Here is a 16,051-nt window from a genome sequence, read left to right as displayed (position 1 = left end):
ATTCGTACTTTATATTTCTCTGGAATGTGGTGTGGAGAGAAATGAGACATTAGAGCTTTAGGAAGGTGAAGTATTGTGTGAACTAGTGTGGTAGCCCTTGTAGATGCTGCTTGCCTCTGAGACTTCTCTATCATTTTTGTCATTTCAGAACTGTAGGAATTATTTTTTCTTAAAATGAGTTATTTAAAAATTCTGTCAGTCTTCCATAAGCCCTGTGATTTAAATTGTAAAGAACAAATTTTAACTGGAATCTGGACTGATCAGACCATTTCCACATATTTCCCACATTTTATTCTTCCCAATTTTGAGTCATTCTGCTTTCACCTTTAGTCTTTTTTTAGTATTCTTGGCAATGAAGACATTTTCTGGATGCTTTTTTGCCTGATTGCTCTTCTAAACATGTGATCTGCAATTCATTCCAGCTTATTCTCCAACATCAGGGATCCCTATGTTTCCATTACTCACTTTTCTGGTTTTGCATATTCCAGACAAACTTCCTCTCTTCTGAAAATAAATATTTAATATTTATTAGCCTTAGCATAAGCGTGCACATGGAATTCGTGTGTCTAAGCATTCTTCACAAACATCAGACAAGCATGTGCCTCATGTAAGAAATGAAAGGGAAAATATACATGAAAGTTATTGGGAAGAAAATGGTGATATTGTAGTGGGGTGAGATAAGTATATACATGGTAAAACTTGAGAGTTCATTTTTTAATTTTTTTAAATCCATTTTTTGTTGAATACTGATAGTCTGTGGAGGAGGGTTGTTACAAGAAAATAAGGCTTTTTGTTTCTACTAGTTGTGGGTCAACTTACTCTTCTGGGAGTAATCTTATTTTTCTTAACACTTTCTTCAGATGATCTCCCTTCTACATTTCGGTAGAAGCAAATAAAGCTTAATTGAAATCCTAGGAGTGTCAGCAAAAATAGCTTTATCTGTCCATATAAGTTTCTGCAAGCTGTGATGGTAATTTAACAGTGGAATCTTTCATTTCATAGCAGATCACTGCAACCCTAATCATATTGCCTAAATCCTTTAATTTTCAATGCCTTCCAAGATAGCCAAAAGGTCACTCTCAGGCACACAAATTTTGCTTTCAGTTGAGGTAGGTGGGGATTTTTGACAGGCAACTGCTGGCAATATATATGCAAATGTTCTATCTCTCCTTCATTTCCCTACCACTGTATTTCCTATAGGACAAAGTAAGATCAACATTTATTATTGTCTTGGCCCTTACTATAAATGTTTCTCTTCATACTGTGCTTTAAAGTCCTTGGTCTACCAACTAAATCCCAACATGGATATTAAATCCATATTTTTTTGTCTAACTGGTGAGAATTTGGCCGGTTTTGTGATAATGATTTTTGTCTGCTTCTGCATATTTTTTCTCTCAGGAAATTTCAGATCTTGCTCATGTTGTTTAATGAGCTGGCTGGTCAACCATCTGATGCCCCAGCGGGAACTTTCAAAGTCACTGAACACATTTTTAGTTAAATCTAGCTGACATTTCTGTCTGTTTGATTTAATGTATGATTTCCATAGTTAGATTACCAATCAGATGGAGTACAGTGCAATCATTCCTCTGCTCTATATACACACATTCATCCTGCAAAGAAGCTGGGTTTTTTTGCTGTCGGTCCACATGGCAAGACTGTTTTTGTATTTTGCTGGCATTTGGGAAGACTTTAAAAGTCATTTTTTATTAGAAATTAAACATTTGGGTCTGTAATGAAAATTGTGAGTGTAGAATGAGTCTTTCATACTTTATGTTCAGCCTATTTCAGATGCGGTGCTTCTCTCCTTTGTTATAATCTGGTAGAACTAGGCTATTACAAAGCACGAAATATTTGATGTAGTGTTATACATGCTGTATTGTCTGACACAGTTAAATGCTAAAGTTCTAAAAGAAATTTGGATGTTTATCCCTATTGTTTATGTTTCATTCTATTCAAAGATCTTAAAATATTTGCCATCTGGGTGTTTCATACCCTTGCTGTGAATCATACAAGTATTGATGATATGACTTTTGAACAATTATTAAGGAATTTTTTAGTGAGAATCAAAACTTACATAGTTTTTTGCTTCCAATGGAAGATCAGCCTTACTCCGACTTTTGGCCAGAAGGCATCTGTCTTTATGCTGAGGGTAAAAAAATAACAGCATCACTGAGAAGTTCATGTATTTAAGTTTATTCTTCATCTGTTTTGTTTCTTCTGGGGGCCAGTGCTTGTGAGCCTAAAATTTGTTGGAGGTGCTGCCTTCCCTGCTCCCATTCTGTGTCTTTATTAGGCAGTAAGTAAACTGATAAACATTTTCAAGCTGAGGCACCCTGTAGTCTTTTGGGTGGCAGCAATAATACCCCAGAGTGTCATATATAGGTGTGCCCTGTGCACTGAGTTGAACCAATGATACCCCTTAGAAAACTATACTAAACCCTGAACTGGTGTGAGTTTTGGTAACTATACAGAGGTATATTTTAAGTTTATGTACTTTATTTATATCATAACAGTTCCAATCCTCTCTCTCCTTCCCCAGTAAACAAATTATTTTGCTCCAAGGGGAGAATGGCTCCTGGTCATGTGATTGCCAAATGACATACAAATCACCTTGTCTTTAGCTTCTGACATATACTAAGGACAAAGATCCTTGTTGCTCTCTTACCCAGTAACAGATTGTTGAGGTAACAGTATTTCCATACGAAAGGTGCCTGAAAAATTTATTCTTTTCCTGCAGTAAAGTAAAAAACAAACAAAAAACTAAAAACAAAGAAAAAAAAACAAAACAGTGACACTTTGAAGGGTGAAAGAAAAAAAATAACATTTGTTTCCATCTTAAAATGTGGTTTGTTTATTCTGTTTAGAAAAAAAGAAAAAAGGAAAAAGCTGGAAAACAAGCACAAATGTGTCCTTATACTTTTATTATTCAAACAGTAGTAAGGTAGGGAATAAAAATTTTAAAACATTGGGTTGATTTTAACACCACCACCCCCTTTTTAATTTTATTTTATGTGCAGTAAATTTTTGGCACATGGTGAGGCAGAGGGAGAATCCTGTAATTTTGACGTCTTACTCCCAGAGCTGTTATTCATGGGAGACATGAACTGACAGAGGGCATGTCTGCCATCAGTTTATTTCTGTGAGGTTTTTGAGTACAACATGTTGAAGTTAGCCTAAGAGTATGGGTGGGGAAGGGAGGTCATTATTGAAACCATTTAAAAAAAAAAAAAGGAAACAAACCAGAAAACACGGGGTGGATCTTCATCACGTAAGTCTACACCTTAGAGTGAGTAAAACTGTTGTCACAAAGCACTTTGCAGGCTGTTTTGCAGTATTTGTCGCTGGCATTGCAGCCAGCTTGCTCTAGCTACCAGTGTTCTGTTGTGTAGGAAGGGAGCCTGAAATAGCCTATCATCTCCCTCCCTCAAGGTGTTTTAACAGTTTCTCAAAGGATAGAAACTGGTGTCAAAGTAGCTTTGTGACTGCTTTTAATGTATGCTTTTACAGGTAATAAAGTACAAAGTTGTTTTCAAACAAAAAATTCAGCTACTTCCTTCCAGGAAATACTCTGTGGTTTTGGCTGTATGTGAGGATCCAAGGCAAGATGATTTGCTGAGATCACCATTAAGCCCAGTTGAGTAAGCTAAAAATGCTGTCTTGGTCAGTTTGCTCCAGCAGTAGTAGTATCATAGCATGTATTTGCTCAGTAGCCTGTGATAAAATGAACATGGTCTTAGGATTAGAAACAGACAGTCTGGCTCCCAGTCATTTGATCTGCTCACAAGCACAGTCTCTGCTTGGTTTATAAATCAAATAAAATATCCTGATGGTAAATAACAAATATGAGATGGATCTGGGAAAAAAAAAAACAAAACAAATCAAAAAGTTGATCAAAAAGGATTTTGAGTTTTGCTTTCATTTAATGAAGCAGAGTTCCACTGGGAGGTTTAATGACAACTTGATACAATTTAGACAGTGATCTATCTGAAGAAAGATTGTTAATTAAAGTAGCACTGGAGAACTTCAGCAGATGACAGCAGCCAAGCTGGCTAGAAGCTATTTTTAGAAAATTGACTTCACTGCATTCAGTATGACTCATTAATTAAGTTAACGGATGAATCAATAGCTCAGCTTCTTATGGCAGTCACTGAATGCGGAACTGTATATAAAGGGTATGTTCGTATCTTCAGTCAGAATTCAAATTATAAAATCTGATCCGTATTGATTCAGTCCAAGTGCACAAGTGCCTTGCACACAATTCAGCTATTCAGTAATTAACCCAGGGAGTCTATTGGTACAGGCATATATATACAGGGACAGAGGGAAGATCACTCAGAAGTCCAACTTGCAACTATACGGGAAATAATACTATGATAATTTTAACCTTATATCAAGAATAAATGTTTTATAAATGAGAAATTCAGTTTCTGGTTTAGGTAGATTATTGAAACATACACAAAGCAGGTAATAAAAGGATAGCTTATTAAAACTTAATAATTTATTGTTATAAGAGTTGTAATTTATTTCTCTTGAAGTTTTGTCTTCTCAAGTTCTCTTCCCATTAGGGCTGTGGTTCATTGTTTCTTGCCTCCATCTGAGCACAGTTCTTCATGTTTTTTAACTTTCCTTTACTTGGATGAAGTTCAAGTTTTCTCTCTTCAGTGGTACTCTGCTTTAATTTGTGAAATAGTAGAGCTTCCATCTGTTCCAATACAACTGTATTGGCCTCACTTCAGTTTATTTCCTGTATTTTGCTAATTTCTTAGGTTGCTATAGAAACCTTACTTTCCACATTCTCCTCAATCCTTTTTTTGAACTTCCAGCAAACCCAGTCTGAGCATTGTATGTCAACCTGAGATGCACTTCTTTCCCTAAAAAAGTTTATATTTGTCCTGGGTTCAGCAGTAGCAGTCATGTTTCTCCTTCGTGGTAGCTGGTGCAGTGCTGTGTTTTGACTTCCAGCCTGGGAACAGTGCTGGTGATACCGATGTTTTCGGTTGTTGCTAAGTGATGTTTACCCTGACCAAGGACTTTGTGAGGCTCATGCTCTGCCAGGGAGGAGGGGAAGCCGGGAGGAAGCAGAGATGGGGTGCCTGACCCAGGCTAGCCAAAGAGGTATTCCATACCACAGCACGTCATGCCCAGGGGTGGGGGGTAACTGGGAGTTACCCGGAAGGATAGGGGCTTCTGGGTTGGATTCATTTCTTGGCCGGTGGTATTGTATTCTCTTCCCTTGTTATTTTCTCTTATCATTGTTGTCGGTGGTGGTAGCGGTGGTGATTTGTGTTGTACATTGGTTGCTGGACTGTTCTTTTCTCAACCTGTGGGAGTTGCACTCTTTCGATCCTCCTCCCCATTCCTCCGGGAGCGGGGAAGGGGAGAGCGCCCCAGGGCGGGGGGGGGCCTCAATTGCTGTCAGCCCGGCACCACGCATTGGGAGTGAGTGAACAAGCTGTCTGGCTAGGGTTTAAACCACGACAGTTCTTTTTCGCGCCCAACATGGGGCTCAAGGGGTTGAGATAACGACAGATCTGACCGGATTAATAGTCACTCGTCATAATGCTGATTTATTGGCTCTCAAGGTTGTTCCTCTTGATCTCACAGTTTCAGTATATCGTATCTTACTTCCATCCGGTATTTGCTGTATTAGTGTTTTTCAAGTGTGGGGCTCGGGGTAAGGTTTTTGTCTCATTGTACTTTATGGTAATAACTTGTAATACAATCGAATCATTGATCATGAAACTGATCTGGCTTACGTTCCCAGTGTGGTCACCACCTTTATACTTTGGGAGGTATATAATAGAAGTGCTTAGCAATTACACATCTTTTTTATCCTTATCAGTTGCTCAACCTGTGAAGGAGACATCCTTTTACCCTCCCAGTCGTCCCCCCAGACCATTTGCATTTGAGAGTTTTGAAGTTTTTGAATGGCCTTTTAATGCTGTTGAGACTTGTTTGCTGATCGTGACGGGGATCACCACGCTGGCACTCATACAGAGTGTGTTTTGCCCACGACTGATTTCAAGAGTTAAGCAGAGTCAGGTTTGGGTCTTGTCTGGGGTCAAATGACGATGTAGGAGGACCAAGAGATTTTCCCTGAGGCTGGACAGCCATGAGTAGCAGGGTGTGTGGGATAGTATGGGCAAGTATCTTGGTCAGTGGGCCCCTCCAGTACTTTGGAATTTCACCACTGAACAACTGCAAAATCCAGAAGAATTAGTAAAACACTTAAATGAGGTGTGTGGTCATTCTGGCCATACCAGAGATGGACAAATCATGGCAGCGTGCTGGGGCTTGGCCTGTGCTTACAGGGCCTTGTTCAACACTATCCAGCACCTTCAAAAGGAAAAGAATGTCGGTGGATCTGAGGGCAAAGCAACAGTCAGCACAGCTACTCCAGCTCCAGGCACAGCAGCTTCACCACCCCCAGCGACAAGTACAGTCGCTACTCAAACTTTGGCTGCAGTGAACACCGCAGCTACCCCAGTGGCAAGTACAGCAGCTGCTCAGACTTCAACTGCAACAGACAGCGTGGCTACCCCAGCTCCAAGCACAGCAGCTACACCACCCCCAGCAACAAGTACAGTCGCTACTCAAGCCACAGTGATAATTACTGCAGCCAAACCAGAAGACCAATTCGTACCAGTATCGGTTGCCCCTGTACGTAAGAGAAAAAGCAAAAAAAAGAGGCAAGAAGGGTGAAGCGAGATGAAGAAACAATGAATTCACCACCCGGTCCAGAATCTGATCAGGAGTCACCATCACATGACGAAGAAGAAGAAGAAGAGGTAACTTCTCAACCTCGGACCTCAACCAAGCTGCGGAATATGCAAAAGATTTTACCCGTCAACCAGGGGAGCACATCATCACCTGGTTACTCCGATGCTGGGACAATGGGGCCGATGGTCACGAACTAGAAGGTACAGAAGCCAAGCAGCTGGGATCACTTGCTAGAGAAGGGGGAATTGACAGAGCAATTGCAAGAGAGAAAAAGTCCTTCAGTCTTTGCAGGTGGCTCTTGGCAGCTGTGAAAGACAGGTTTCCGTACAAGGACGACGTTACGAGTCGTTTGGCCAAGTGGACGACTATAGACAAAGGCATCCAGTCTCTGAGGGAATCAGCCATCGTAGAGATGATCTTTCACATCAAGCCAAATAAGGGGGATATACACATAGATCCAGATGAAGCTGAATGTACACGACCCATGTGGCGAAAGCTTACACGGAATGCACCGTCATCACATACCCCTTCATTGGTAACAGTAACCTGGAATGACATAGTACCACTAACAGTGGATGAAATAGTTCATAAACTCCAAGAGTTCGAAGACAATCTCACCCCTTCCATCATCTCAGCTGTGGAAAAACTGTCCCAGGACCTCAGACAATTGAGGGACGATCTATCTGCTTTATCCAGCTCCTCACGTGTACCAATACATGTCTCAGCTATCAACAAAAGGTGTCCTATTGTTCGAGAGAGGAGATACAGGAGGTATACGCCACGGGCTACCCTGTGGTTTTACCTGTGGGATCACAGAGAAGACATGACAAAGTGGGATGGAAAACCCACTTCAGTTTGGGAGGAACGAGTGAGTGAATTGAAGAGGGGAGCAAGGGCCAAGACTGATCATCCCATGAGAGCTATGGCTTCAGTCGCTGGTGAACAGTTTCCCAGATGGAGTGGAAGAGCTGATTTTACTCCAGCTCCTGTGATAACGAAGAATAATCCCTTTCACCACGACTTAAGTGTCCAATGCTGTGATGACCATTAGAGGGGCCCTGCCTCCAGCCAGGTGGAGGTAGGGGACAATCGGATTTACTGGACTGTGTGGATCAGATGGCCTGGCACATCAGTCCCACAGAAGTATAAGGCTCTAGTAGATACCGGTGCACAGTGTACCCTGATGCCATCAAGCTGTCAAGGGGTGGAACCCATCTATATTTCTGGAGTGACAGGAGGATCCCAAGAGCTGACTGTGCTGGGGGCTAAAATCAGCCTGACTGGGAGGGAATGGCAAAAGCACCCTATTGTGACTGGTCCAGAGGCTCCATGCATCCTCGGCATAGACTACCTCAAGAGAGGGTACTTCAAAGACCCAAAAGGGTACCAATGGCCTTTTGGTATTGCTGCTTTGGAGACTGAGGAAATTGAGCAGCTGTCCACCTTGCCTGGTCTCTCAGAGGATCCTTCTGTTGTGGGGTTGATGAAAGTCGAAGAACAACAGGTGCCAGTTGCGACCACAACAGTGCACCGGCGGCAATATCGCACCAACCGAGACTCCCTGATTCCCATCCATCAGCTGATCCGTAGACTGGAGAGTCAGGGGGTGATCAGCAGGACCCACTCGCCCTTTAATAGCCCCAGATGGCCAGTGCAAAAGTCTAATGGAGAATGGAGACTAACAGTAGACTATCGTGGCCTGAAAGAAGTAACACCACCATTGAGTGCTGCCGTACCGGACATGCTAGAACTTCAGAATGAACTGGAGTCAAAGGCAGCCAAGTGGTATGCCACGATTGATATTGCCAATGCATTTTTCTCAATTCCTTTGGCAGCAGAGTGCAGGCCACAGTTTGCTTTCACTTGGAGGGGTGTCCAGTTCACTTGGAACCGACTGCCCCAGGGGTGGAAACACAGCCCTACCATTTGCCGTGGACCGATCCAGACTGCACTGGAATAGGGGCAAGCTCCAGAACACCTGCAATACATTGATGACATTATTGTGTGGGTCGATACTGCAGAAGAAGTCTTTGAGAAAGGGAGGAAGGTAATCCAAATCCTGCTGAAAGCCGGTTTTGCCATAAAACGGAGTAAGGTCAAGGGACCTGCACAGGAGATTCAATTTTGGGGAACAAAATGGCAAGATGGACGTAGACAGATCCCTACAGATGTGATCAACAAGATAACAGCAGTGTCTGCCCCAGCTAATAAGAAAGAAACGCAAGCTTTCTTGGGTGCTGTGGGGTTCTGGAGAATGCACATCCCAAATTACAGTTCGATTGTAAGCCCTCTCTATCATGTGACCCGGAAGAAGAATGATTTTAAATGGGGCCCTGAGCAGCAACAAGCCTTTGAGCAAATTAAACGCGAGATAGTTCACGCAGTAGCCCTTGGACCCATCCGGACCGGGCCAGGTGTAAAAAATGTACTGTACACTGCAGCTGGGGAGAACGGTCCTACCTGGAGCCTCTGGCAGAAAGCTCCAGGGGAGACTCGAGGTCGACCCCTCGGCTTTTGGAGTCGGGGATATAAAGGATCTGAGGCCAGCTATACCTCAACTGAGAAAGAGATACTGGCAGCCTATGAAGGGGTTCGAGCTGCTTCGGAAGTGATTGGCACTGAAGCACAGCTCCTCCTGGCACCCCGGCTGCCTGTGCTGGGCTGGATGTTCAAAGGCAGGGTCTCCTCTACACATCATGCAACTGATGCTACATGGAGTAAATGGGCTGCACTAATTACACAACGAACTCGAACAGGAAATCTCAGTCATCCAGGCATTCTAGAAGTCATCATGGACTGGCCAGAGGGCAAAGATTTTGGAATGTCACCAGAGGAGGAGGTGATGCGTGCTGAAGAGGCCCCACCATATAATAAACTGTCAGAAAGTGAAAAGCAGTATGCCTTGTTTACTGATGGGTCTTGCCGTATTGTGGGAAAGCATTGGGATGGAAGGCAGCTGTATGGAGTCCTGGATGACAAGCTGCAGAAACTGCTGAAGGAGAGGGTGACTAGAGTCAGTTTGCTGAGGTGAAAGCCATCCAGCTGGCCCTGGACATTGCTGAATGAGAAAAGTGGCCAGTACTTTATCTCTATACTGACTCATGGATGGTGGCAAATGCCCTGTGGGGGTGGTTGCAGCAATGGAAGCAGAGCAACTGGCAACGCAGAGGTAAACCCATCTGGGCTGCTGCACTGTGGAAAGATATTGCTGCCAGGGTGCAGAACCTGGTGGTGAAGGTACGTCATGTAGATGCCCATGTACCCAAGGGTCGGGCCACTGAGGAACACCAGAACAACCAACAAGTGGATAAAGCGGCTAAGATTGAAGTGGCTCAGATGGACTTAGATTGGCAACGTAAAGGTGAATAATTTTTGGCCCGGTGGGCCCATGGGCCATCAGGGCAGAGATGCAACATAAATGGGCCCGTCTCGAGGGGTGGACTTAACAATGGACACTATTGCCCAGGTTATTCATGAGTGTGAAACATGTGCTGCAATTAAACAGGCCAAGCGGTTAAAGCCTCTTTGGTATGGAGGAACATGGTCGAAGTATAAATATGGGGAAGCCTGGCAGATTGACTATATCACGCTGCCGACGACCCGCCAGGGCAAGCGCCGTGTGCTTACCATGGTGGAAGCAACCACCGGATGGCTGGAAACATACGCTGTGCCCCATGCCACTGCCCAGAACACTATCCTGGGCCTTGAGAAACAGATTTTGTGGCGACATGGCACCCCAGAGAGAACTGAGTCAGACAATGGGACTCATTTCCGGAATAACCTTATAGATGTTTGGGCCAAAGAGCATGGCATTGAGTGGGTATATCACATCCCCTACCACGCACCAGCCTCTGGGAAAATCTAACGGTACAATGGGCTGTTAAAAACTACACTGAGAGCAGTGGGTGGGGGATCTTCCAAGCATTGGGATCCACACTTAACCAAAGGCCACCTGGTTGGTCAACACCAGAGGATCTGCCAACAGGGCCAGCCCAGCCCAGTCAGAACTTTTACATATTGTAGAGGGGGACAAAGTTCCCGTGGTGCATATGAAGAATTTGCTGGGGAAGACAGTCTGGGTTATTCCGGCTTCAGGTAAAGGCAAACCCACTTGTGGGATTGCTTGTGCTCGGGGACCTGGATATACTTGGTGGGTAATGCGGGAAGATGGGGAAGTCCGATGTTTACCTCAAGGGGATTTGATTTTAGGGGAAAACAGCCAATGAACTTAATTGTATGCTGTTGCCTGCTGTGTAATACTTTTATAGCCCATCAACTAGATGTCTCCAGGTCACCAGCGACTAGCCCTGACTTCCCTCCAACCATCATCCCAACAGAGAATGAACTTTGATAGAACTGGATGAGTTCCGCAGTAAAGGAACGACCAGCATCAGCAGGCAGCGATCCAATACTGTACACAGCCTTTCCTGCCCTGAAAGATTGTTACAAGAGATGGAAGCTGACATCATGGACCGAATGGACAGCATTATAGGGATTGGTCCATGCACTAAGAAAATGATCTCTTTCTCTTGGTCTGTGTGTATATAGATGTATATATGTGGGAGAGCGATGGTGTACTGAAAATGTGGGATCTGAGCATGATGTGAATGGTATGGAATAAGGGGTGGATAATGTCCTGGGCTCAGCAGTAGCAGTCATGTTTCTCCTTCGTGGTAGCTGGTGCAGCGCTGTGTTTTGACTTCCAGCCTGGGAACAGTGCTGGCGATACCGATGTTTTTGGTTGTTGCTAAGTGATGGTTACCCTGACCAAGGACTTTGTGAGGCTCATGCTCTGCCAGGGAGGAGGGAAAGCCGGGAGGAAGCAGAGACGGGACGGGACACCTGACCCAGGCTAGCCAAAGAGGTATTCCATACCACAGCACGTCATGCCCAGGGGTGGGGGGTAACTGGGAGTTACGTGGAAGGACGGGGGCTTCTGGGTCGGACTTGTTTCTTGGCCGGTGGTATTGTATTCTCTTCCCTTGTTATTTTCTCTTGTCATTGTTGTCAGTGGTGGTAGCAGTGGTGATTTGTGTTGTACATTGGTTGCTGGACTGTTCTTGTCTCAACCCGTGGGAGTTGCACTCTTTCGATCCTCCTCCCTGTTCCTCTGGGAGCGGGGAAGGGGAGAGCCCCGGGGGGGGGGGGCCCTCGATTGCTGTCAGCCCGGCACCACTCATTGGGGGTGAGTGAACAAGCTGTCTGGCTAGGGTTTAAACCACGACAATATTCTTTCACAAAATCCTGTGCAAATACTTACATGAGATTTAGTATTTCCTAACTGTTCTTATGGATTTTCCCATCTCATCTTTTCTGATTCTCTCCTCAAATACCTTCACCAATTGAGGCCAATATGAGGTGCGATTCTTCATTTTTATTGTGTCAGCTCTAATTTCAACATCTAGGAGTAATTTCATTTCTCTCCTGCAAAGGGATTACAGAACTGGAGTGTCAGTATTACATGCTGGGTATGATACAAACCTGTTGAGACTGGTGTCTATTGAAATTTTAATATAAATTGCGTGACCTTTCAGAGATTATCTGTAGCATATGCACATGTGAAAAATTAAAGCTAACTAGTATTTAAAATAATTCCACTAGTAAATAATACTTTATTGTATTTAGCTTTGCTTTTGGTTGTGTATTTGTTCTGAAGAGAAAATGCCATTTACGTTGTAGGATGCTGGATGTTGTGTTGTTCAACTAGAAGAAAATGTAATAAAATCTATAATAAAACTAAAATGTGTGAAATATGAAGAGTGAATCTGCACAAGAATTAGGTCCCTGGTGAATTGAATTCTGGCCCTTCTAACACATTCATGCTGTGTTAGAATTTAGTGTACAAAGCCCACAGTAGTTAATGTGTCCTCATGCCAGCTGATCCTTTGCTTTTCTGATTGCAGTGTAATTGCTCTTGAAACGCTGTGAACAAAAAAGCTGGTGTAAAACTTTCTAACAAAACCAACCAGCAGAGAGAGGTTACTCCCAAGAAAATGAAAAAACATATGCCTCATGCAAGTCCTCTGTCACGCTCTCTTTCAAAACTGTGGACTGTTAGTAATTGACATTTTACTTGAAAATGTGCTACCATTTGGACTGCAACTTGGCGGATTTAGAATATGCTAAGCTCTTGGTGGAGAACTTTGCAGAAGTATTTGCTGAAAATGTTGCTAATTAATGGTTTAAGCAAGCCAGATGAGTTTACTGACTCAATTATTTTGATTTTTAGTGTTTTGTTTTGTTTTGTTTTGTTTTTTCCCTATTTATTCCAAGAAAGTGCTTAATAGTTTTGCTGAGGGTAGGCAGTAAAGAAATAAACTAAGCGGAATTCCGTGCTGGTGGAGTGCTGGCAGCAGAGACTCTGTCCTCCCCTTCTGCTATAGGATAGAAAGTCAATGAAGTTATTTTTTGGGGTACTCCAGAATATGGGCAAGAATGCATCTAAAAGAACTAAATAAAAAATGTTTTCTAATGGACGTCATTCCAGTAGCAGAAGGACTGTTCGTGTGCAATAACTGATGATAAGCAGCAATGGAAGTTGCAGATGAAATAGGAGAGGGTAATTAGTGCACTCTAATGGTTCATCATGAATTTGAATGCTGTGGTATGGACCCTGTCTCTACCTCAGAAATCTTAGTTGATATTACTTGGAGCAGTGATTGACTTCAGACTTGGCTGTTTCTATGCAGACTTCATCTTCTGTCTAAAGCTTTCAAACCATCAATTTCTGAGTGACTTACTTGTAGAGGTACAGAAAGGTAGGACTTACGAGGAAAATCTTAATGTGCTTTCTGTGTTACTCTCTTCTCCCCTATTTAGGTTGAGTAAACAATATGTGTAATAATGTCAAGACTGAATGTAAGGAAATACATCGGTGTAGAAATGCTGACAATGGGAAGCAAAAATTCCAATAATAGTCAGATAATACAAATGCACATTTGATAGCTGTCTACTGCTTTAGTTTCTTGTATGATTTCTGTTTCTGTAGGACCTAGAAGATGACTAGTGTTGCTAGAGCTGGCAGGGAGGTCATTAGTGGTAGTTATATTTTTAGGTCTTAGTTGTCACTATCAATCATACTGCTTCGTGAAATAAAAGAAGCCATGACTGCATGTCTCTGGAGAAAATGTACTATTTAGCACAATTTGTAGTACATGCTATTCATACATCCTCAGCATGTGAACTATTCTTTACCATAAACTTTTGCAGGATATAGACAAGTAAGTTCAATGTGGAGCAAACCCCACTTTTTCTACATCAGTGCCAACTATTGCACATCACCTACTTTTTATTACCTGTCATGAGCAACAGAGACTCTTCAAACACGGAAGCCATAGAGTCTGTGTGGATTGTGAGTTCTGTACACAGGCGTCTAATTAAAATAAAATCAATTTAAAAATTGCATTTGGATTTATTTAAGACTATATAGCAGCTTAGTGAAATACTGAGCACAAAGCATATCAGGTTTCAAATACTTAAACTTATCCCTATAACTTGGACAACAAACAAGAGGTCAGAGTATGATGCCTGATGGCCATTAATATAAAGAATAACATCCTGGTGATGGTAGTTCTGCTTGGTTGACCTCATTCTTACCTTTCAGGCTAGTGAAGGACACCTTGTTTCTAATGTTTATGTTAGTTACATGAGGATTTTTCTTTGGATAAAGAAAGGAAAGGGTTTTTTTGCTGTTTTGGAGCTTAGCACATTTTACCTCTAAACTTGTAGGAAGGATATTTGTGTTTTGCAACAAGTAATGACACCATTAACATCTTGTGCTTTGCGTTATTTATTTTGAGAAAATTTTTGTTCTGATTTCAGAGAATATTTTTTTCTCCTGATTTCAGGTTGGGTGGGACTATATCTGCATACAAGATAGTGCCAGATGAAATAGAAGAAATCAAGGTACAGTATTATTGCCTTTCAACACTGAATTTCTTTGCTTGGAGAATTACAGGAATGTCATATTAAAAAGCCATGTTATTTCTTGCTTTGAAGTTTGTCATGGGGGGGAGGTGTCTAAAATAGAATTTTTATTATTTTTACAAGTACAGTTTACCTTCAGCTTAAGTTGACTTCAGTAGGGTTTGTTTGATGCCAAAAACTTGTGTAATTAAGCATGTTTCTCTTTTGTTACCTGAAGACAAATGCAGTATTAATGTGAACATTGAGTTATATTTTCATAACAAAATAAATATAAACATAGTGTCCTTTTGCTTTTTTTTTTTTTTTTTGCAATATTATCTGTCTTAAAACGGGATAGTATGAAGTCATTGGTACTCAAAATCATTAAAAGCTCTTTGATTTTTGAGGACTGACCACAACAAATACTGAGGTTTGCCTGCAATGAAGTGTACATGATAAAAAAACCTCACTTTACCTGAGCCCACTCATGGAAGGTACTTCAGCAATTTTTGTCAGTTTTGTTCTTCAGTGGAGTAAAAGTTTGGTACTAGGTGAGAATTTGGCCTAGGTCTGGCAGCGTGGTCTTGTAGCTGGTTCTCTATTTGGTTGGTAGTCAATCCGTCTGACATATTGCTTGCTCATTAAGATTGATTACATTGTGCTTTCTCTTCTACTCATTTTCAGCTGTGCAAAAGGAGTTGCGTAGTTTAAAATCTAGTAAAGGGAAGTGTTTGCATAATCATCTGATCTAGATATGACTTCGTTGTATGTAAAGTTGTAAGGATTTATTCATCCTTAATCAATGTCAAACTCACTGTAAGAAAATACAGTGATTGCCCATATCTGCATCAAAGTTATCACTTTATTTTGATCACAATTTATTTCTCTCCTCTGAGGTTCATGGACTCCTATACTAAAGTATTAAGAGGAGCACAATTTTTTAGGATAGGTACAATCTTTGGTACTAGAAAGAAAGAGAGAAGGTTTTCTGAACTTACTTGTATTATGCAATATTTTCATGATGTCCAGAGAACTGCACCAAAACTGTAAAACCAAAAATTGCAAAAAACTGTAAACCATAATCTTTCTTCTTTAATATAAGAAATCCAAACCCACTGACATTTTGCTAAGGTTGAAGATGGAGAAAAGGAAGCTGATATTTCTGGCTTTATTGTGCAAACTGAGTGCAGTGAACATGGAAAGCTGGGAAATAAGGAATAATTTTATTTTTTAGGAAATTACTGTGTTAGGCAAGATCACTAGTCACAGGAATGTGATGTCCTCCATCTTGCCTCCTCCTCCCAACTGCTAAGGAGGCCTGTTCTAAATGTTCAGCTCTTTCTTTCTCAGTTGGTGTTTAAGTGCTTGAGATACACAGCAAAGGGTGGGTTTCTCGTTGATCTCAGTTGTGCTAGCATGTAAGTGT

At 42.0% G+C, this 16,051-nt stretch overlaps 1 protein-coding gene across 25 annotated transcripts in view; it reads left to right on the top strand.

Annotated features, from left to right (window-relative positions):
- Window positions 1-16,051, top strand: part of GPHN (gephyrin) — a 299,961-nt gene that overhangs the window by 116,701 nt on the left and 167,209 nt on the right. For 24 of the 25 annotated variants that reach the window (XM_062619268.1, XM_062619286.1, XM_062619282.1 and 21 more), the window contains one exon: window positions 14,568-14,625. The exons of the other annotated variant lie outside the window; for it this stretch is intronic. In XM_062619268.1, coding sequence (XP_062475252.1) covers window positions 14,568-14,625 — 58 coding nt within the window. The remainder of the gene's footprint in view (window positions 1-14,567; window positions 14,626-16,051) is intronic. 25 annotated transcript variants of the gene reach the window in all.

Source organism: Pezoporus occidentalis, unplaced genomic scaffold (genome assembly GCF_034315485.1).
Source record: "Pezoporus occidentalis ecotype Australia unplaced genomic scaffold, CSIRO_AGI_Poc_V1 ctg21, whole genome shotgun sequence".
Lineage (NCBI taxonomy): Eukaryota > Metazoa > Chordata > Aves > Psittaciformes > Psittacidae > Pezoporus > Pezoporus occidentalis.
This window is presented reverse-complemented; position numbering and strand designations above follow the sequence as displayed.